Source organism: Urocitellus parryii, chromosome 11 (assembly GCF_045843805.1).
Source record: "Urocitellus parryii isolate mUroPar1 chromosome 11, mUroPar1.hap1, whole genome shotgun sequence".
Lineage (NCBI taxonomy): Eukaryota > Metazoa > Chordata > Mammalia > Rodentia > Sciuridae > Urocitellus > Urocitellus parryii.
Genome location: NC_135541.1, coordinates 11,412,138 through 11,434,703, shown reverse-complemented (window position 1 = coordinate 11,434,703; position 22,566 = coordinate 11,412,138). Strand labels below are relative to the sequence as shown.

Sequence of the window (22,566 nt, the reverse complement as noted above, 5' to 3'; positions counted from 1 at the left end):
CATGAGCGGTCTCCTCCTGGGCCTCCAGCCTGCCCGCTAGGCAGATTTTAAACCTGCAACATCTGCGGCCCTATGAGCCAATCCCTTAAGATCTGTCTCCTGTGTGTGTGTGTGTGTGTGTGTGTGTGTGTGCCCAGCACTGGGGATGAACCCGGGGTACTCTACCACTGAGCTACGTAGCCAGCCCTTTTTATTTTGAGATGGGGTCTCTCTAAGTTGCTGAGGCTGGCCTCCAACTTGCCATCCTCCTGCCCTAGCCTCCTGAGTTGTTGGGATGACAGGTGTGCGCCTGTCTTCTCTGATTTCTCTTGTTGGGTCTTTTCCTGGGGACCCCTGTCTCTGCATCTGTCTCCTCAGTCACAATTGTCTTGCGAGTCGGGCTGCCACACTCCCATTTTGTAGATGACAAAGCTGGGGTGCAAAGAGCCAGGGCACTTGCCAAGGGTGTGGTGTGACTGGGAACCGGCCAGCTCTGTGTGGCCCCCAAACTCCTCTCTCCCCCACCCTGACGTCCACACCTGGTGCTGACCGCCCTGGGGAGACCTGCTCAACTCGGCCGATGGCTCGCAGGGGAGCACCCACGGCCCGTTGGCTGGAGCCCGGTCAGGCCCAGGCCAGCTGACCTCTGGAGGGACGTGTCCTGGCCCGTCTCCACCTTCAGGTAGCAGAGGAGGGCTGTTTCTAGCCCACGCTCCCTCCATAGTCCCCACAGGACCGTCGGCATGGAGGGTCTCAGAGCTGGGGAGGCGGGGGGCCCATCCCGACTCCTCGTGGCCACCGCTGATTGGTGTGAGACGGGGCTTGCCTCCAGACAGGGAGCCCACGCGAGGGTGTGCCCCGGGACAGGACGGTACCTGACCCCAGCAGACGGAGGGGAAGGCTGGCATTTCAGGATCCAGGGCCACATGTGACTTGCCCAGGTCACTCGGTGCAGAGCTGGCTGGGTCTTGACCTCCGTGTGGTGCTGGGGACGAACCTGGGCCTTGTGCTAGGCCAGCGCTCTGCCCCTGAGTGGCACCCCCAGCTCGTGTAGCCTCCATGGCGACCTCACCAGGTCGGCCACTCTCAGCTTTTGCGGCAGGGTTGGTGGAGGTCAGAGGAGGAGGAACTGGCCAAGGTCATGTGACTGGTTAGTGGAAGTGGGCTCGAACCCAGGCTGGGCCCGCGGCTCCTGCTGCCTGGCCCCCTGCTCCCACAGGCCCCTGGCTCCCGCATGCTCTGCCGGGGCCACTGTATCCCCCCTCCCCCACCTCCATGTCCTTTTAGCTGGGCCAAGGGGTGACAAAACCGCCACTCACTCTGTTCCCGTGGCCCTCCCCCACCCTGAGCTTGGGGCTGGTGGCCTTCGAGGCCCAGCGGCTGCTCCCTGCCTGGGGAACTCGGGCCTCTTTGCATGGCCACCACCGTCAGTCCCCATGTCCGCGGTCACCCAAGGAGTCCTTCATTTCCCTGCTGTGGCCAGGGGCCCAGCCGCAGCCTGGGTTGAAGTGGAACCATTTGACTGAGGCCGGACGTCCCTGCCACCGCTGTCCCACGGGCTTCCAGTGGTGCGTGCCCTCTAAGGAAATGAGTGGCCACCTGGGCCAGCTCCAGGCCATAGGTCTGGCCCGAGCTTCAGCGGGGGTGGGCAGAGGAAGTCAGGTGCAGGCCCGGCCCCTCTGCGGGCCCTGGCCTTCCCCAGCGGACCTGGGCTCTGCTTAGAGGCTGTACTGAGCTGGACGCGCCATGCCCGGGCATCGAGCCCAGTGCCTCAGACACCACGTCTCCTCCTCTGCACAGACCCAGGGAGCTCCGGTGTTTCCATTTTACAGATGGGGACATTGACACCCTGCAGGGGAACGGGTCACCAGGAGGGAATGACCAGCCTGGCTTCATCCCACATCCCCAGTTGACGAGCACTTTGCCTAGCCAGCCCCAGAGCCAGCCAGGCTTGGGACAGGATCCTTGGCCTTGACCCTCTTCCCTGTGCCCTGGCCTCCCAGCTCCAGGCTGACGTTCTCAGGAAGCTGAGGAGGGAATGAAAAGTCTAAAAATGAAGTCCCTCCCCACAGATTTTGCATGAGGGCACTCGATGAGCGAAAACCAGCAATTCCACCCTCTGGGACTTGTCTGCATCCCAGAAACACGCGGGCCAGGAAGGGGGCGATTCGCGTGCAGCCGAGAACCCACTGGCAGGGAGGTCTTCACACTGATTTTCTTGGGCCACGCCAGCCTGGGTCCGTGGTGGAGATATGTTAGCCCCATTTTACAGATGAGAGACTGAGGCTCAGGGAGGTAGCGAGGGACCCAGGATTGGTGAGGCGGGAGGAGCCGTGTCCACGCCACAGCAGTCACCCGTCAGGGGAAGTCCTAGGGGAGCCCTGGGGCCAGCCTGGCCTTCCGCTCTCTGAGGGGCAGGATGAGGAGACTGCTGGGGCTGAGCCCTCTGAGAACTGCGGCCAGGCCTCCCCAGCGGGCCTCCCTCAGCAGGCTGGAGAGCAGCTTGTCCCCCCCCCCCCCTGCCCTCCTCTGGGCTCCCTACAGCCCAGCGTTGCCTGGCCGAGGGTGTGCTGGGAGAAGGGACCGGCAGGAGGGGCGGAAAGCAAGTAGGAGAAGACAGGCAGGGTGGGGGGCCGCGGCCTTGCCCTGGGCCCAGCCCCACCCACCACCAGGGCCTGGGGGAAGGAAGTGCCCCCTCCGGCCGCTGCGCCCAGGTCCTCCCCACAGCACCGGGGAGCGGATGCCAAGGCAAATGGGCACCTTCTGGACTGGTCATTTCCATGGCCCGCCCCTCCCCTTCCCTGCCTCCCCACAGGTTTTACATAAGTCTGTCGTGGCTGGCTGTCACCACGGCGACCAGTGGCCACTCAGTGTGAGCCCAGGGACATCCGGTCCTGGACCAGGCTCTGAGGGTTGTTGGTCCACCTCAGGGTGCAGGCCATCACTGGACGACGATCACCAACGTGGTGTCCTGAGGACGCTGGATGACGTCCACTCTGTCGCCCTGGGATGGGGGCAGAGCTGGACCAGAAGCCAGGTGCGGGGCATCATCCAGTGCTCAGAGAGAACACCTGTCTCTGCTGACAGCCTGCTCAGGGGAACCCATTGTTCCTCTTTATTGGAACCCCTCAGTCCCCGCGGATCCTGTAGGGTCCCATTACAGCCTTGGGCAGCTTCAGTCCATATAACTGGAAGGTCGCGTTGACCGAGTCACTGCCCCTCTCTGAACCTCAGTCTCCTCTTCTGCAGGATGGGAAGATAGTCGTCACACCTTGAAAGGTAGAATAGCCTAAGGTGACAGAGCGTAGCCATGCTCAGCACAGGAGCTGGCAGGTGGGGAGCCCTCAAGATGTGTCACCATAGAAACACCTTGAGCTCATCACGGTCACTGGACACTGAAGCTCCACGGCACAGATCGGCCTCCCCTGAGGAGCCCTCAACTGGCGGGTGCCATCCTCCTCCCTACCCCATCTCAGGGGCACTTTTGATTGGCCTGGTGGACCCAGGGGAGGTCAGCCTGCCCCCTGGACCTGGTCTCTGTCTGTGTGATGGGAGCGAGCCTCTCTGCAGCCACCTCAGCTCTGACTTGAAATGCACTCGGGGCGCCTGCCCACCTGGGCTGCCCTGCAGGGGCCCTGAGGTCTGTCCCTTGTGTGTCCCTGGCTCTGATGTCATGGCCAGTCCAGCCCACTGCATCGTTGGTGTCCTCAGCTCCAGAGCATCCCAGGACCCCCAGCTCCTGTGACCTCACAAATGACACGTGCTGCAGTCACAGCGCCTCCCTGTGGCTGTGCCAGGAGCCGACCCTCCTCCAACACCTGTCTTGAGGGGGCACCGAGTGGGGGGAGGGCAGCACTGTCCCCCTCCCCCTGGTGGGGCACAGGTTTACGTGGGCCCTGGGTCAAGGACGGGCCCAAGATCACCAGGGAACCCCGAGTCCAGGCCTCGCTGGCTGGTTTTCTGTGTTTTTCTCAGGGACAGGGATTGAACCCACCAAGCTCCAGCCCCCGGTCCTGTTGGTTTTCATTTTGAGACGAGCTCTCGAGGGTTGGCCAGGCTGCCTGGAGCTTGCGATCCTCCTGCCTCCGCCTCCCGACTCGCTGGGGTCCCAGGCGCGGCCGCCACTGCTACTGATTTCAAATGCCCACGGTCTCACCTCGAGGACATTGGCCAGGAGGGGGTGCCCCCGCTCTGGAGCTGCTGAAGACACCCCACTTCCTCAGGGCAACTTTGAGACACTTTGGGGGCACAGAGGGACACTCAGCTGGGGAAGGAGCCAGGGGTGTCCCTGGTGGCTGTCCGTTTTGTTACAAGAAGGGACAACCTAGCACTTTGGCCGTCTCCCCTTTCTCCGGGGCCTGCTCTGCTCCCTGCTGTTTGCAGATGCTATTTTATTTAATTCCCACTCCACCGTCCCATGAGACGAGTCGTGATCCTTATTTCAATGGGGAGGAAACAGAGCCTCAGAGAGGTTAACCAGCCTGCCTTTGGTCACACAGCCAGGCTGATGTCAAATAAAAGCCGTCAGAGTCGCGCTGCCTCGGGGTTCCCAGCAGGAACGGGTTGCAAGGCGAGGCCGGTAACAGGTCCTGGTCACGTGCAGGTGAGGGCTTTGCTGCCCAGCGGATCCTTGAACAGGTGTGGGGCAGTGTCTTGGAGGAGGAGGAGCTCAACAGAGGTCACCTGTCACCTGTCTCTGTCACCTCTTCGTATCTTGGAGCCCCTCTCCCATCAGCACCCTGGACCCCACCAGAGGTGAATGTCAGGGTCAGCTCTGAGCAGTTGGATTTGCCCCCTGAGGCTCTGCCAGGCCCTGTCCTGGCCGTGTGGACAGGCCTTCTGTGTGCCCTGGTGGCGTCTCCTCCATCCAAGTCCTGGTGGGCACTCGGAGGGGCTCATCACAGAGCTGGGGGGGGGGGGCTGGCTGACCATGTGGCTGTCAGGAGCGAGGCCCCGGAACAGTAACCCCGTGATGTCACATGGAATGGCAGGCGGGTGACCTGCCATGAAGTCACACTGCGTGGCCCGAGCCCCAGCCCTGCTGAGTTCCAGCTCCTCGGCGCCTGAGTGGGGGTGGGGACAGCCTGGCTGTGGGGGGCACTGAAGGAGATGGGGCGGCAGGCCGTCCTGATGCCTGGCTCTTGCTGACGGAGGCCACTGGAGCACCCCGTGGGCCAGGTCCTGTGCCAGGCCTGGTCTGGCTGGGCTCTTGGGGTCTTTTGGCACCTGTCCCGTCTCCTGGGAGTGCCGGGGCCCTTAACTTTGAAATGTTGAACGTCAGGGACAAGAAACTTGTTCCCAGCCAAGTGGCAGGAGTGAGGCTGTGGCCGGGTCATAGGGTCTTCTCCCTCCAAATGGGGTCCTCTCCCAGGCCACCCTGTGCTCTCAGGAAGGACTCCCTAGTTCTGGTCTCCTCTCCTGTCCCAGAGCCCTGGAAGCCCCCCACCTGTCCTGGTGCCCCAGGGTCAGCAGCAGGACCGTCGCTATGTAAATGTCTGTGCAAATGTCCTGGGTCTAGCCTCCGGCTCCCCAGGGAGGCAGAGCCTCCTCCCGACACCGTCACTTCAGGGCCATGGGGCGCCCGGGGAGGACGTTCCCCTCCCTGATCTTCTTGCTGCAGGTCCTGGCCGGGCCGACCCGGACCAGCGAGAACTCCGAGTTCTATCTGGCTGGGGACTACCTGCTGGGGGGCCTCTTCACCCTCCATGCCAACATGAAGGGCCCTGCCCATCTCGACGTCCTGCAGGTGCCCAAGTGCGAGGAGTGAGTCTTGGTGGGACGCTGGGCGCGGTGGCGGGCGTTGGGTGGGGAGCCAGGGCTGGGCCAGGGTGAGGCCTTGGGGGGCTCGTCTCGGGTCCCCTCGTCTGGGTCCAGCCTGCAGGTGCCCCGGGAGGCCATGCACAGTCCACATAACTGAATCTCTGACGATGGCGTTTTGTGACCCTGAGACCTGGGTCCTCCCAATGTCACGTCTGTCTGTGGCGTTACAGGACACTGGAGCTTCGAGGGGTCCTAGAGACCCGTTCTTCCCACCTTGGCAATGGGGGAGGCCAGGGAGGCCACCCAGCTGGTCAGACGGGGCCTGCCCTTGGGAGGCAGGTGTGGTCTCCTCAGCGGGTTCTCAGGTGGACGAGAGGCCTGCGGTTCCAGGGGGCAGGGGGCTTCCAGGGCTGCAGGGGGTCTCCTCGGCTCCTCCTCCATGAGCCCCTCGGGATGACAGTCCACCGGGACATTGGGGGGACATCTTCCTGCCAGCACGAGGCCAGACGCTGGAGCCAGCCTGGGATGACATGGTGACCCTGTCACAGAAGGGGAGCGCTCCAGGGGGCAGAGGGGGGGGCAGGGAGGAAGGCGGCCGAGGGCTGACCACAGGTGCACCCCAGTGACAGAGCACCAGATGACAGGGTGGGCCGAGTGGCGAGGGAAGGAGCTGGTGATGACACCGAGCGAGGAGCTGGGTCTTCTGATGCTGTGACGTGAAGGGCAGTCTAGTGACGGCGAGGCTGGTGGCAGGCGTGGGTGTCGAGACTGATGCTGTTGATGCCGTGGTGCTGGTGGAGGGGCACTGTGGGGCTGGTGCTGGTGCTGAGGGCGACAGTGGTAGCGATGGTGACAGTGGTGGTGGTGGTGGTGGTGGTGGTGGTGATGGTGGTGGTGGTGGTGGTGGTGGTGGTGGTGATGGTGGTGGTGGTGATGATGATGGTGGTGGTGGTGGTGGTGATGGTGGTGATGATGATGGTGGTGATGGTGATGATGGTGACAGTGGTGGTGGTGATGGTGGTGGCGATGGTGGTGATGGTGATGATGGTGGTGGTGGTGATGATGGTGGTGGTGGTGATGGTGGTGATGATGATGGTGGTGGTGGTGGTGATGGTGGCGATGGTGGTGGTGGTGATGATGGTGGTGATGGTGATGGTGGTGGTGGTCATGGTGATGGTGGTGATGGTGGTGGTGGTGGTGATGGTGGTGATGATGATGGTGGTGGTGGTGATGATGATGGTGGTGATGGTGGTGATGGTGGCGATGGTGGTGGTGGTGATGATGGTGGTGATGGTGATGGTGGTGGTGGTCATGGTGATGGTGGTGATGGTGGTGGTGGTGGTCATGGTGATCGTGGTGATGGTGGCGATGGTGGTGGTGATGACAATGGTGGCCATAACATGTATGGGGTGATGATAGTGACAATAGATAATGGAGTTGTCTGTGGGTGAGGGTGGCTACAGGGATCTCGGTGTGGGGGTCACAGGGACAAGAGTGACCCTGGGATATGGTATGGTGGCAGGACTGTGCAGAACTTTCCGGAGCGGCTCCTCTTGGTTGGGGCTTGGCTTTCTCGTGGGGGGAGGAGGGCTGGCTCTCCCTCTGCTCTTCTCCCCTCCTTGCTCGGCCCGCTCCGCCTCACCTGGCCGTGGCCCCCAGGTACGACCTGAAGGTGCTGGGCTACAACCTGATGCAGGCCATGCGCTTCGCGGTGGAGGAGATCAACAACCACAGCAGCCTGCTGCCCGGCCTGCTGCTGGGCTACGAGATAGTGGACATCTGCTACCTCTCCAACAACGTGCAGCCCGTGCTCTACTTCCTGGCACAGGAGGACTACTTCCTGCCCATCCTCGAGGACTACAGCGACTACGTGCCCCGCGTGGTGGCTGTCATTGGCCCTGACAACTCCGAGTCCACCAAGACGGTGGCCAACTTCCTCTCCCTCTTTCTCCTCCCACAGGTGAGGCTGCCGGACCCTGGGGGAAGGGGCGGGGCAGGGGACAGAAAGCTGGTGACCCAGGAGGCTCCGAACCCTCCCCCACCAGACCCAGCCTGGGGGAGGCCGCCCAGGCTTTGGAGGCCGACGGGCCTGGGGTGCATCTTGGCCGAGTCGCAGCTGCTGTGCGGCCTGGGCAGACCCCTGAGCCTGTTTCCCCACTTGTAAAGTGAGAGGCCTGTCTGCAGAGTGAAGTCTGACCCGCAAGAGTTTCCAGAGCATAGTAGGTGGTCAGTAATGCTATGGTTATTAAGTAGAGCTCAGGAATGAACGCTCGGAAGGTGCTCTATGTTCTGTGAAAGTGCCCAGCACAAGATCTGCCCCATGGGGGGTCCTCAGGAAAGTGCCATTAGCGTAACCACTGTTAAGACTGTCATCGTCATCATGATCGAGAGTGCCCGGCCCAGTACTGGTTTAGAGTGTCTACTCATCAGAGAGCAGCTGGCATAAGGCTTGGCACTCAGTAGGTTGTTACAACAACTGGAATCGTTGCTGTAGTTTTTACCAAGTAAAAGCACCTCACTCAGGGTCTTGACACTTAGTAGGTGCTCAGGAAGTGTTCCTGTTTGTATGGGAAGCATCTAGTCCAGGACTGAAGCCAGCCTGTCATTCAGGGAACAGCTATTTCTTGAGCGCCTACTGTGGCAGGTGCTGGGGATACAGCCGGGAACCAAAGAAGCAAAGGCCACTGTCCTCTTGGGGTCTGTCTTCTAGTGGGAGGGAGACAACAGGTGAAATAATCAGTGCTCCAGAATGTTCCAAGGCGGGTCGCTCAGCAGATAAAGGGCGAAGTTGAGCAGTGGGGCGGGAGGCAGGAGCAGAGGGGGAGACGGGGTGCAGGGAGGGTGCAGGCTTCAACAGGGAGGGGCTCAGGGCACCTGGGAGAAGCACCTTCAGGAGCAAGCAGCTGCCCAGACCCCGAGCCCCCCACTGTGATGACAGAACTGGGCGACCAGGACCCCGTGGGGGACCAGGAGGAGTCAGGGAGGCAGGGGCTGGGCACACGATGGGCCCCTTGGGGGCCACTGAAGGCCTCTGGCTTTGCCCGAGTGACGCCAGGAGGCTTGAGGGTCTCTGCACCGAGCATCAGTGTGATGGCCTGTGTGCGTGGGGTCGGCCGGGCTGCGCGGGGGAAGGCGGGAGGACCAGGTGGAAGTCCAGGCCGGGGATGACGATGGCCCGACTGGGCCTGGGGGTGGTGGGGTGGCAGGTCCCTCGTGGGATTTCAGCGCAGTCAGGGCGCATGAGGTTTGAGAGGTCGGTTTGAGGTTTTGAGAGGCCTGAGCCTGGTGGATGCCAGGAGTGTTGGCATGGAAACAGTGTTTGGCGCCACCGGGCGGTGTGGGGTCACCCCGGGAAGGATGACAGATGGAAAAAAACCAGCAACACAAAGGGAACAGAAGGCGCATCAGGGACAAAGCCAAGAGTGAGGGGCGGGAGGTCAGGGGAAGAGAGGGGACCTGCGGATGGGCCTGCTGATGACAGAGGTGCTCAGGGACACACAGTAGGTGCTCAGGAAATGTTGCTGGGTGGTGGGGAGGATAACAATGCCTAGCCAAGTGTTTGTCTGCTGCTGACTGTGATGATGATGGTGAGTGTCACCTAGCCGGTGCGGCACACAGTAGGTGCTCAATAAGTGCTATTGCAATGATATCATCACGATGCTGCTGATGTAAAGTACCTAGCCGGTGCAGCACACAGTAGGTGCTTACGTGTGACTGCAGGACCCTGACAGTGCTGATGTGACTGCCCAGCCCTGGAGTGGCTTGCAGCACGTGTTCCCCAAATGTCACCAAGGTGATGACGGCACGTGGACCCCCTTCCCCGTGGGCACCTCACTAACGCCAAGGGCCCCTCTCTCCGGCAGATCACCTACAGCGCCATCTCTGACCAGCTGCGTGACAAGCAGCGCTACCCGGCCATGCTGCGCACGGTGCCCAGCGCCAGCCACCACATCGAAGCCATGGTGCAGCTGATGCTCCACTTTGGCTGGAACTGGATCGTGGTGCTGGTGAGCAACGACGACTATGGCCGGGACAACAGCCAGCGGCTGGGCGACCGGCTGGCGGAGGGCAGCGACATCTGCATCGCCTTCCAGGAGGTGCTGCCCATGCCCGAGCCCGACCAGACGCTGACGCCCGACCAGCAGGCGCACCTGAGCCGCATCCTGCTCAAGCTGAAGCAGACCACGGCGAGCGTGGTGGTGGTCTTCTCCCCCGAGCTGGCCCTGCACGTCTTCTTCGACCATGTGCTGCGCTGGAACATCACCAACACCGTGTGGATCGCCTCCGAGTCCTGGGCCATCGACCCTGTCCTGTACAACCTCACCGAGCTGCGCCACACGGGCACCTTCCTGGGCATCACCACCCAGAAGGTGCCCATGCTGGGCTTCAGCGAGTTCCGCGTGCGCCGCGCTCAGGACGGACCGCCGCCCCCCAACATGACCAGCTCGTGGGCCACCTGCAACCAGGAGTGCGATGCCTGCTTGAACATCACCGAGTCCTTCAACACCATCCTCACCAGCTCCGGGGAGCGCGTGGTCTACAGCGTGTACTCGGCCGTCTACGCCGTGGCCCACGCCCTGCACAGCCTCCTGGGCTGCACCCAGACCCACTGTGCCAAGGAGGTGGTCTACCCCTGGCGGGTGAGGCCCGAGGGGCAGGACAGACTCCACTCTGCCACGGGGCGCTGCCTGCCTCCGTGCCAGGCTGCCCTGACTCCCGGGGCACTGGGCAAAGGGTGCGAGAGGCCACGGGCATCACTAGGCTCCGGATGCATAGAACCCGAGTACTTCCTGGTACCCAAGCAAAATTCCTTTTAAAATCAGTTGCCATCCAAGAGAGTCAGTCTGTCCTTGGAGATTCAGGCAGAATTTGCTGGAATGAGTCCCAGGGGCAGGGGGCTCTTCAGTGTCCCCTGCAGGGTCTCCGGGGTTGAGGGCCTGGGGAAGGGCTTGTGCTCCCCACGGGCTCCCTGAGGCCTGCATCCTGTTCTGCGTGGCCTCGATTCTGACCTGGAATCTCAGTCTGTGTTTTTCTGCGTTCACACCCACACAGCCCACCAGGAAGCCTTCCGGCCTGGGGAAGGTTTTACCGAGGGTCGGGGAAGCAGAGAGAGGGGAGTTGGAGAGGCACGTGCTGTGCTTTGCTACTGGACATCTCTGCTCTTCAACAGGTCCAGAGCCAGGACCTCACCCCCTGAGCAGGGAAGGGAGGACACTAGGCTTAGGGATCTTTCACTCTGCCAGACCCTGAGATGCAGGGGGCCCTGGATCCCCTGTAGCCCAACAGATCATCCCATCTCTGGAGGAGAAAATCTAGGAGACAGATTGGTAGGCTATCTCAGCTGGAGGCTGTTTTGGGGTCAGCCCAAAGAGGTTCAGTGACTTGCTCAAAGTCACACAGAAAATTGAAGACAAGAGGCAGGACTGGAATTCAGGCCAGAGGATGCCCCGTTCAGAGCATGCTCCAGTGAGTACCAGTCTCTGGGGGCGTGTAGGGACTACAACCAGAGCTGACCCCAGGAGTGGGGAGGCAGGGAGGACCCAGGGAGCAGGGCAATCCCCTGCTGGCCTTTGTGGGTGAGAGACACAGTGGGCTCTAGGCCTCTTGAGGATGACCGTGGTGACTGACAGGGGAAAGGGACACACGGTCCCGGGGACCAGAGTCTGTGCTGTTTCTCAGGCACTCTGTATGCCCCTAGTGTAGATTAACTCAGAGCCCAGAAGACATAGGGCCCTGCTGCTCCCACTCTGGAGAAGAGGAGACTGTGTTCCGAGAGGTTAAGTGACAGGTGTGGGACCTCAGGGCAAGTGGTAGAGCTGCGGTCTGGACCCCCCAGTGCTCCTGATTCCAAGGCCAGAGCCCTCGGACCCCAGAGCCTCCCACATGGCTTCTTTCTGAGGACTTCCTGCCCGGATTTACAGACGTGGAGCCCGCCGTTGTGGGTGGAGCCCGCGGTGGTGGGTGGGGCCCGCGGTGGTGGGTGGAGCCCGCGGTGGTGGGTGGGGCCCGCGGTGGTGGGTGGGGCCCGCGGTGGTGGGTGGAGCCCGCGGTGGTGGGTGGGGCCCGCGGTGGTGGGTGGGGCCCGCGGTGGTGGGTGGAGCCCGCCGTTGTGGGTGGAGCCCGCGGTGGTGGGTGGGGCCCGCGGTGGTGGGTGGGGCCCGCGGTGGTGGGTGGGGCCCGCGGTGGTGGGTGGGGCCCGCGGTGGTGGGTGGAGCCCGCGGTGGTGGGTGGAGCCCGCGGTGGTGGGTGGGGCCCGCGGTGGTGGGTGGAGCCCGCGGTGGTGGGTGGGGCCCGCGGTGGTGGGTGGGGCCCGCGGTGGTGGGTGGGGCCCGCGGTGGTGGGTGGAGCCCGCGGTGGTGGGTGGTGCCCTCGCTCAGGACTGACCAGACTGATGCTGGCTTCGCTTCTCTCTCCCTCCCACTGACCGCTCCAGCTACTCGAGAAGATCTGGAAGGTCAACTTCACCCTCCTGGGCAACCAGATCTTCTTTGACCAGCAAGGGGACGTGCCCATGAGCCTGGAAGTCATCCAGTGGCGGTGGGATCTGCCACTGAACCCCTTCCCGAGCGTCGCCTCCTACTACCCCTCGGAGCGGCGGCTCAGGAACATCCACAACATCTCCTGGCACGCCCACAACAACACGGTCAGCCCCGGGCACCGGCAGTGGGTGGCCTGGGCGCTTGTGCTGGGGTGGCAGGGCCCTTTATATCAGGAGGGAACCGGAAGTCAGCGTGGGTGGGTGGGGTGGGGATCTCTGTTTGTCCTACATTCTGGGTCCTGTCCTTCCCTGTTGATGGAGAACTGGGTGGTCGGGGGGTGCAGGGGCCTCTGCCAAGTCAACTTCACTGAGCTTGTGTGTGCCAAGGACTTCAGTTCTCCTGTCATTCCCCAGGGGATGGAGGCTAGCATCTTCCCAATTTATGGGTTAGGACACTGAAGGCACAGAGAGGTGGCTTGACTTGCCTAAGCCCGCACAGCTTGTCCCCAGTGGAGCTTCCCTGTGTATAGAACTCTGCTCAGCCTGTCCTTGAAGTCTCCTGCTTTGTCCTGGTAGCCAGGCCCTGGACTGTGTCTGGTGACTGCCCATTGGCAGCTATTTTGTTTTACCCTCTTTGGAAAAGAGACCCTCAGAATTCTGCAGGCCCAGTGAAATAGAGAGCAGCCTGGTGGAGTTGGGGAGGGGACCAGGACCTAGACGCATCTCCAAGATCCTTTGTCCCTCTCCCTGGTTCCAGAGGAGCCTGGGGCTGCTGGTTCCTGAGCTTCTTGAGGGGGACTGTGAGGGAGTGGGCCAGGTGGAGACCTTTGTTGGTCCCTGGGGCTGCAGCGAGCACCGGGCGGAAGCAGACAGTCCTGGGCTGGAAGCCTGAGCTCAGCTGTCGCGGGCTGGTTCCTGCACAGGGCCGTGAGGCTGCGGGCCCCTCCTGGCTTCTGGAGGCTTCCGTCACTCTCTGGCAAACCTGACCTGTGGACGCTCCACCTCCATCTCCTCTTCCCCTTCGCTAGGCCTCCTGTTCTCCTCTGTGCGTCTGAAGTCAAATGTCCCCTCTGTAGAAGGGCACCAGTCATAGAGGGTTACGGACCACCCTATTTTCATATGTCCTTAACTTAATGTGTCTGCGGTGACCCTGTTTCCCATCAGGCCACCTACTGAGGTCCTGGGGGTTAGGACTTCAAGGGGACACAGCAGGCAGAGCCCCCTGCATCCCCCTGTATGAGCCTGGGTCTCCCCAGAAATCTGAGATAGGAGATGAGCCCAGATTATTCTCCTTGGGGATGGAGAGAGTCCACTAGGGAGGAGGGACGGTCAGTCCCAGTGAGGTCCTCCATTGGACACTGCCTGAGCCAGTGGAGCTCCATCTTCCCAGGTCCTACTGAGGAGCCACCTTGCCCGCAAGGGACGGAAGAGGGCAGCACTGACCTGCTGGCTGCCGTCCCCTGGCCAGGAGTCAGTGGGAGTTGTTTCCGGGTCCCTGTGTTTCCGGGTCCCCTGTGAGTGCCACAGCTTCTAGATCAGGGGCCTGAGCCCTCAGCCGCCTCGTCCTTGTGGGCTGCACCTGCTGCAGCTCCGCCTTAGCAGTGACCCCAAGGCTCCCCGTGAGTGCCCCAGACTCCAGACCACCCTTCCACCCACCCCTCTCTGGGCCCTCATACTTCCTCCTCTCTGGGGCTTGCCATTCACTGGCACAGGACCCCAGAATGCCAGGCGGTGACCGCAGAGCCCTGTGGTGCTTGTGGTGGGCATCCCCTGTGGGGACCGGGATCCTGCCTCCTACCGTCTAGGATGGTCGGAGGCGACGTGCCAAGTCCACAATGGGCCCCTGAGAATAGTGGTGGGTGCCCTCTCCTCCCCGAGGGCCCGCCAGACCCAGCTCCCGGTGCCGCAGCCCTGGACGCCTGCCATTCAGTGTGTACCTCACCCCCCAGGGCAGTGTCCCCACCCACAGGCGTGACCCTGAAGGCAGCCTGCTGAGCCTTGGCACGCCACCCCCTCCCCTGAGGTGTGTGGGGTCCCGGGAGGACGTCCTTCAGTCTGAGCACCTGGATGAGGGTGGCCGGGGTCGGAAGCGAGTGGCCGGTTCTCTGCCTCAGGAACGGGGCCACCGAGGGGCTCAACGTTGGTCTCCGCTGTGGGACGGTTCGGCGTTGGGCTGGGCTGACCACGGGAGAGGGAGCCCAGGCCGGGACGGGAGTCCCAGGCACCGACACGAGGCGTTTCCTCGTGCCCATGGCGGCTCTCGTGCCGTCTCCTTCTGTGGTTCCTGCCCCGGCCCGGGCCTGAGAAGCTGATGGTCCCCTGGCGTCCTGGGGTCAGGTGCTCAGGGTCCGGGACAGCCCAGCAGGACTCTGGGGTTGGATTCGTCCACCCACATCCACACTCAGATGGTCACATCTGCTTGGTGTCCCACCCTAAGGGGCCGGCACAGAGCCAGGGCTTTCTTTGTCTGAGCCTGTGACTTTCTGTGCTTTGAAACCGGGAGCCCCTGAACCACCTGGTAAAGAGGGGACAGCTTTTTCAGGTTAATTTCCAAGAGCAATTTGTGCATTCCCCAAATCCAAACAACCAGTTCACCAAGAGCCCTACTGTCACGGCAGGCGGGCAGGGGTGACCAGTCTCCCACCTTAGAAAGGATGCCTGGCATTCCCCAGACCACTGGACCCTAAGCGGTGTCCCCTAAGCTCCAGGGTTGTTCTTCTACCCTCTGGCATCTGCAGCTCTTCCTTGGACATAAATAAAAAATACTGGTGCCGGGAGCAGTGGCGCGCACCTGTCATCCCAGCGGCTAGGGAGGCTGAGACAGGAGGATCGCAAGTTCAAAGCCAGCCTCAGCAAAAGTGAGGCACTATGCAACTAAATGAGGCCCTGACTGTAAATAAAATACAAAACAGGGCTGGGGATGGGGCTCGGTGGTCGAGTGCCCTGAGTTCAATCCCTGATACCAAAAAAAAAGTACTGGCTACTTCCTACTCACAGGTCCTGATAGCATGAAGATGGCTACCGTGGACCAGGTGACCTGCCAGGTCAAGGTGACCAAGCTCCACGCAGCCTACCTGTGACAGAGAGCAGCAGAGTAAATTTAACTGCGTGATAAGCTAGCGAATGTTAGTGATTTGACATCTTTTTAAGAATATTTATTTTTATAACTACTCCAAATATTATTTTCACGGCTCCCCATAAGATCGGGTCTGTTTTAAAATTTTGAAATTATTCATTATGGTAAAAACATATCAGATTCATCGTCTTCGCCATTTTTAAGTGTACAATATAGTGATGGGTCTGGGCCACAGCTCTCTAAAATTTTTCATCTTGCAAAGCTGAAACTCAGCTTTGGGTTTCCAGGGAATGACCCCCCCCCCCGCCCCTGTCTCCCTGTCTCTGAGTTTGACTACCTCAGTGACCTCGTGTAAGTGGACTCCGTCCGACCGTAGTCGTCTTTTTGTGAAGGTGGATTGTGTTTGAATCTTCATTAGCCCCAGTGTTTTCTAATTTCCCTTGTGAACACTTTGACCCACTGTTGTTTAGGGGTGTGTGACTTAAGGTCTTGAATTCTCTGAATGCCCTTCTGTTGTTGATTTCTGATTTCATTACGGTGTGGTTGGAGAACATACCTGGCAACTTTTCAATCCTTTTAAATTTATTAAAAGTTGTTGGGTGACCTGCTATGCAGCCTGTCCTAGAGACCTGTCATAGCTGGATCTGGGGTGAACCCAGAGACTCATGTGGGGAAGGCTTGGTCCCCAGCTGGTGACTCTATTGGGAGCGGGTGGAAACCTTAGGAGGTGGAGCCTAGTGGGGAAACCTGGGTCACTGAGGGTCTTTGAAGGGTATACTGTGTCTCTGGACTCTCCCCCTCCTGTCTTTTTGCTTCCTGGCCACCCTGTAAATGAGCTGCTTTGCCCCACCACATCATTCTGCCATGATGTCCTAGTCCCTCAACCCTCAGGCCCAGAAATAATGGAGTTGGCTGGCCACAGACTGAAACCTATGAACCCTTGGGCCAAAATAAATATTTTCGCTTCTAAATTGATTTTCTCAGGCATTTTCTTACAGTGACTGGTAGCTGACCCACACAAACAAGTCCCACATGCACTTGAGAAGATTATGTATCCCACCGCTCTTAGGAAGAGTGGTATAGGTGTTCTTTGGGTTTTGTTGATTGATGGTGCTGTTTAAGTTTTTTATTTCATTGTTGATCTTCTGATTAGTTCTGTAAATTACTGAAAGTAGAATACTGAAGTTACCTATTGTTGAATATTATATGCTGAATCATCTATACCTTCAAAATTCTGATTTTTTTTTGCTTTATGTATTTTGGGGCTCTTTTGTTGGGGGCATACATGTTTATTTTATAGTTGCTGTATCTTCTTGATGGACTATGTATTTATTATTATAAAATATCTTTCTTTTCTTCTAGTAACCATATTTGTTGGTATTTCTCCCCTCTGGCTTCCATTGAGATTTTTGTCTTTGTTATTGCAGTTTGAATATAATGTGTTCAGTGTAGTTCCTTCGGCATTTATTCTGCTTGGTGTTCTTGAGCTCCCTGAATCTGTGCTTTCGTGTTTGTCATTGATTTTGGAAAATTTTCAGCCACTATTACCTCAAGTGCTATTTACCTCTTCTCCTTCTGGGATGTAATTGTTCCCTGGTTCTTAGATATTCTGGTCCCCACCCCCCTATGTTTTTCTCTTTGTTTTTCAGTTTGGGAAATTTCCGTTGGCAGATCTTCAAGCCCACCGATGAGCCCACCGAGGCACTTTATATTTCTGTTATTTTTCTTGGGTCTTTTTGTTTTTAGCATTACATTTTCATTCTTCCCTAGAATTTCCATTTTTCTACCAACATTACTCATCATTTCTTGTTTTGCCCACTTTTTCAAGTAGAGCTCTTAGCCAATGAATCAGTTGTTTTAAATCCCTTCTCTGATAATTCCAAATATTGGTCATAGCTGAGTCTAGTTCTAATGACTGTATTGTCCTTTCAGACTGTTTTTTTGCCAGTTAGCATGCCTTGTGATTTTTTTTTTTTTTTTTTTTTTTGGTGAAAACCAGACGTGATGGACTAGGTAAAAGGAACTGAGGTCAATATTTTTAGTATGAGATTTTAGGCTTCTCTGGATAGGAGTTAGGCTATTTTTACTGTTTTATGTACTGTGGGGTCATAAGCTAAAACTTCCTTCCATGTCCCTTGGGCTTCCCTAGAGACTCTTTCTTGTAGAGTCTGGGCACCTTGCAGGTCTTGGCAGCGTGAGCCTCGGTTACCGTGCGGGAGCCTGATGGGTGTGTGTGTGGAGAGGGGCAGCATCCCTGGATCCTGGGATTAGGGCTCAGTCTTCCCGCAACCTGCGCCCCGATGTGCTCCCTCTCCCTTTAGGTCTCTGCTCCAGGATCACCCTCTCAGTGAGGCCTTTGTCACCGGCCACATTGGACATCGCAGGCTGCTCCCCAACGTTCCCTACCCCCTCGCACGGTTTTGATTTTCCTCACGGTAGTACTTCATGTTTGGGTCTCTGTTCCCCTAAGTCCCCTTGGAGCAGGATCTTTGTCCCCGTGAGTCACTGCTCTATTCCTGGTGCCCAGTGGCTTTCTGAGTGAGTGAATGACTACAGGACGAGGTTCCAGGGCACGAGGCAGGACGGATTTGGTTACCTGGGAGAGGATGAAGAGGCTGTCCGGTGTAGGAGTGGGCAGAGGATACGTGGCCATGTTGCCCGGTGGTCGGTCTGCGTGAGGGGTGTGTGCGTGTGCGTGTTGGTGTACACATCCCTGCATGTGTGAGGTCATGTGCCCGGCGGAGGAGACCAGAGGACCCTTCTCATGATGGGCGTGTGAGGGACGGTGACAAGAAATCTGGAAATGTCACCTGATGTCCATGCACGAGAGGACAGGAGGGGTGGAACACGAAGACAGAGACCTCAGAGGACCCGGACTTCAGAGTTGAGCAGAGAGGGCGCTGGGGGCGCTGGGGGCGCTGGGGCCCCGTGTCCCACGGCGACTCCCCTTGCTGGGCCCTGGGCTCTTCTTCTGTGAACTCTGTGACACTGTCCTAATTTGTCACCAGAATGATCTTCACACAGCCCAAACCCAGCAGGCTGCTCGCACACTTGACAGCCCTGGTTGCCTCCCTCCGCCCCACATTGTTGGTGTGTCACAGATGAGTTCAGAACGGGCCCTCCAAACCTCAGCTCGGCCCGCACACGCCGACTGCCACCATCTGCAGCTTCCTGTCACGTCCCCCTCCCCTACCTTGTCGCTCTTACCGTTTCCTTTCCACGCGTTCCGTCCTCTCGATGTGTGAGGCTTGGAGGCCTCCTCTGTGCTGGATTCTTCTGGGTTCTAGAAATCTCAGCCATGAAGGCAACATGCATGTCCTTGTCCACCTGTTTCTCTCTACCTGAACCCTGCCCCTCCGGAAGGACGTGACAGTCTTGGTGGCAAGTGACAGAAGATCATGGTAGCAAAGAGTTCATTTATTGCTCACACAATTGAAAACTCTAGAGGTAGACTGTGGGGCTTCAGGCAAGGATGGATCCAGGGTCTCACTCTCTCCATCTCTTGGGTACTTTGTCCCCCTTGTGACAAGATGGCTGCCAGCAGCTCCAGATTGCCTCCTGTTCTCTCAGCAACCTCAGAGAGTCTCTGTCTCAACAGTTGAATGCTTTCAGCAGAGGAAGGTGGGCTAGGTCTCGGGCAGGTAAAACTAAGAGGGTCCTTCAAAGCTACAGGTCTGACGGCGACTCCAGGCTCTGTCCGTTTGCTAGAGAGGGCCAGGCTTCCCTCCCCTGAGCACCCCACTCTTGGGGGAGAGTAGGGAGGCCCCGAGTGGGGAAAGGGTCTCAGGGTCTCTTGCCCCCCCAGGTCCCCACGTCCATGTGCTCTAAGAACTGTGAGCTGGGACAGAGGAAGAGGCCGGTGGGCATCCACCCCTGCTGCTTCGAGTGCATCGACTGCCCCCCGGGCACCTTCCGCAACCAGACCTCAGGTACAGCCCCCGCCAGGCCGCGGGCCCACCCCTGCCCCGTCCCACCCTTCAACAGACCTGCCTGGCCCCGGCCTGCCCTGGGGAGGTGTGGGTCCCAAGGCCAGGGACCACGTCTGAGTCCTCGTGTGGCTCCTGGTTACCTGGGGGGGAGAAGCCATGAGACCTGCAGCCCGGGGCCAGCAGCAGGGCCGTCCTCCCCCTGCACACAGCCCGGGCTGGGGTTTCGGGCAGAGAGTGTCCCTTGATGGTGCGCAGGTGAGCGGGCGAGCGGCTGTCCCCACAGAAGGACGGTCGGCCGACCTGGGCAGCACCCGCCCACCGCTCTCTGGCCACTGTGTGCCCCCGGGGTGGTGCGGAGCCCAGCACCAACATTTTTGTGTTTTGGCTTCACTGATGGCGCTTGCTTCGTCCTCCGAGCTCCTGGAAGGTTCCTCGGGCCCTCCCCTCCCAGGGGCTGGTTTTCACCCGCTCTCTCTCCGGGGCCTTCCAGCCCAGGTGCTTGCCACAGCAGTCAGTGCTAGGGACAGTGCTGACGGAGGGGGTTCCTTGAGGAGGTTGATCCCTCTCCCGCCAGAGGCGGGGTCTCAGGAGGAACTGCAGTTGGAAGACTCTGAGTCCAGGGGACCTGGGTTCAAATCCTGCCTCTTTAACTTCTGCGCTGTGTGGCTTTGGGAAAATCACGTAGCCTGGCTGGGCCTCAGTTTCCTCGTCTGTGGAATGGAGTTTCAGGGGCATTGGGAGAGCCACGGCCGGCGTGGACCCTGCCTGCGGGAGCCCTGACCGTCTCTGGCCTGGGGCTGGGCCCGGAGGCGGGGTGCACTGACGGGGCTGTTGTGGGTCTTTGTAGATGAGTATGTGTGCCAGCCCTGCCCGAGCTCCACGTGGTCCGACAGGAAAGACACCTCCTGCTTCCAGCGGCGGCTGACCTTCCTCGAGTGGCACGAGGCGCCCACCATCTTCGTGGCCCTGCTGGCCGCCCTGGGCTTCCTCAGCACGCTGGCCATCCTGGTCATATTCTGGTGGCACTTCCCGACGCCCATGGTGCGCTCGGCCGGGGGCCCCATGTGCTTCCTGATGCTGGGGCCGCTGCTGCTGGCCTACGCCATGACGTGGGTGTACGTGGGGCCACCCTCGGTCTTCCGGTGCCTGTGCCGCCAGGCCTTCTTCACCCTCTGCTTCACCATCTGCATCTCCTGCATCACCGCGCGCTCCTTCCAGATCATGTACGTCTTCAAGATGGCCCGCCACCTCCCGCGGGCCTACGGCTTCTGGGTCCGCTACCACGGGCCCTACGCCTTCGTGGCGCTCATGACGGCCATCAAGACGGCCATCGTGGTGGGCAACATGCTGGGCACCAGCACCAACCCCACCGTCCGCTCCGACCCCGAGGATCACCACGTCATGATCGTCTCCTGCCACCCCAACTACCGCAACGGGCTGCTCTTCAACACCAGCATGGACCTGCTGCTGTCCGTGGTGGGCTTCACCTTCGCCTACCTGGGCAAGGAGCTGCCCACCAACTACAACGAGGCCAGGTTCATCACCCTCAGCATGACCTTCTCCTTCACCTCCTCCGTCTCCCTCTGCACCTTCATGTCGGTGCACGACGGCGTGCTGGTCACCATCATGGACGTCTTGGTCACGGTGCTCAACTTCCTGGCCATCACCCTGGGGTACTTCGGCCCCAAGTGCTACCTGATCCTCTTCTACCCCGAGCGCAACACCACGGCCTACTTCAACAGCATGATCCAGGGCTACACCATGCGGAAGGACTAGCCCTGCCGCTGGGTCTGCCCTGAGGCCTCGGCCAGGGGAGACGGGGCCAGGGTCCCAGAAGGACACGTGGCTGTCATGCCCGAGGACTCCCACCTCGCCCCGGTCGGTCACTTGGCATTCCTCTGGGGTTCTCTGCAGCCTGGCCGTGCTTACCCACTTGGGGACGGATGCCTAAAAATGTCCACACTTTGTCCCTTCCCCTTGAGCTGTTTCATTTGTCAGGCGCTGCCACTTGCTTCTAGTAGACATGACCCAAGGTGACCTATGGGTCTCCAAGGACAAAGTCTGATTTAGCTGCTCACTGCCGCCACCTGGTGGTCGCATGGGGCACCTGCAGGCTCCGGCCCCTTGCCCTCAGTCATGCTCCAGGCTGAGCTTCCCGTGCTGGTGGGGGCTGGGGTTGGTGCGAGCTCCCACGTGCTGCCTGGCGTCAATCCCTTTCCCAAAGAGCCCAGACCGGGCCTCCATGTTCTAGGTGACGGCTGGGCACAGAGGGTGCGTCATATGTGTCTGGGAATAAACCTCTCTTGGCAAAATAGACGGTCTTCCTTTCTGTATTCAGAGGTTTCCTGAGGAAGGACAGGTGGACCCTGAGGGCTTGGTTTCTGTCCCAGCATTGCCCCCACCCAGCTCCGTGACCTTGGGTCAGTTACTTACTGTCCCCGAGCCTTCATTTCCTCACCTCCAGATGGGAACACGCGTTCCTTCAGAGGGACATTGAGGGTCAGAGAGAATGTTGTAGGGGCTCAATAAATGCCACCTTCTGCAAACTGACCCACCCCGGACACCATCAGGGACAGCGTGAGCATGTGGCCTTCTCATGGCCAGATTCCAGGGGGCGCCATGCCCGGCCTGCGATGCTGGCCTCTGTAGGAAGTCAGCCTCCTCCAGTGTCCCCACAGCCCTGCCTGGGGGACACAGGCCTTGGGCAGCCACAGAGCCAGCGTGCTGTGGCCTGGCCACGTCTGCATGCTGCATCCTGGAGAAGCTGTGCCGTGGGGCGTGGGTCTGCCCAAGGGAGCACCCTCCCTGGTGGACTCCAGCAGCTGAGGGGCCCTGGCTTCCCCAGATGCAGGGGTCAGGCCTGGCCCCTCTCGGCTCACAGACCTCTAGTGCTGCCCAGAGCGGGGAGTGACAGGCCCAGGGCACTCAGCCTGCAGGCGGGAGGGCCGGGACCAGGGGTTCCTTGCTCAGGAGAGGAATGAGCTCCCTGCAGCACCCATCCGCGTGCCCTGTGGGCCTTCCCAGCACTGCCCGGGAGTGACGCAGCTCGTCCAGCACTGACCCCAGCACTGACCCCAGCACTGACCCCAGCACTGACCCCAGCAGAGACAGCTTCCATGAGCTGATTGACAGCGGGGAGGGCGGGCTGCCTCCTCCTGGTCCCTGGTTCACCTCTGTCACCCTTCAAGGCAGTGGGTGGTGGGGTCTTGGCTAGAGTCACTGGCATGCGGGGGGGGGAGTGGCCTTCCTTTTTAAAGTCACTTCTTCATTATGGTGGGGTGGCGCCTATTTTTCTTCCCTGGGCCTCCTTCTGGAACCAGAACAGGTGCGCCATGAATCCTGAT

General features: G+C 59.9%; 1 protein-coding gene across 1 annotated transcript; it reads left to right on the top strand.

The window, feature by feature from the left end:
• The first annotated feature begins 5,551 nt into the window (after positions 1 to 5,551).
• Positions 5,552 to 20,998, top strand: Tas1r2 (taste 1 receptor member 2). Its single transcript, XM_026400852.2, has 6 exons — positions 5,552 to 5,742; positions 7,399 to 7,699; positions 9,603 to 10,379; positions 12,173 to 12,382; positions 19,099 to 19,222; positions 20,070 to 20,998. Exons 1-6 carry the CDS (start codon positions 5,552 to 5,554, stop codon positions 20,996 to 20,998), a joined length of 2,532 nt encoding a protein of 843 aa, XP_026256637.1.
• The last annotated feature ends 1,568 nt before the right edge of the window (positions 20,999 to 22,566 follow it).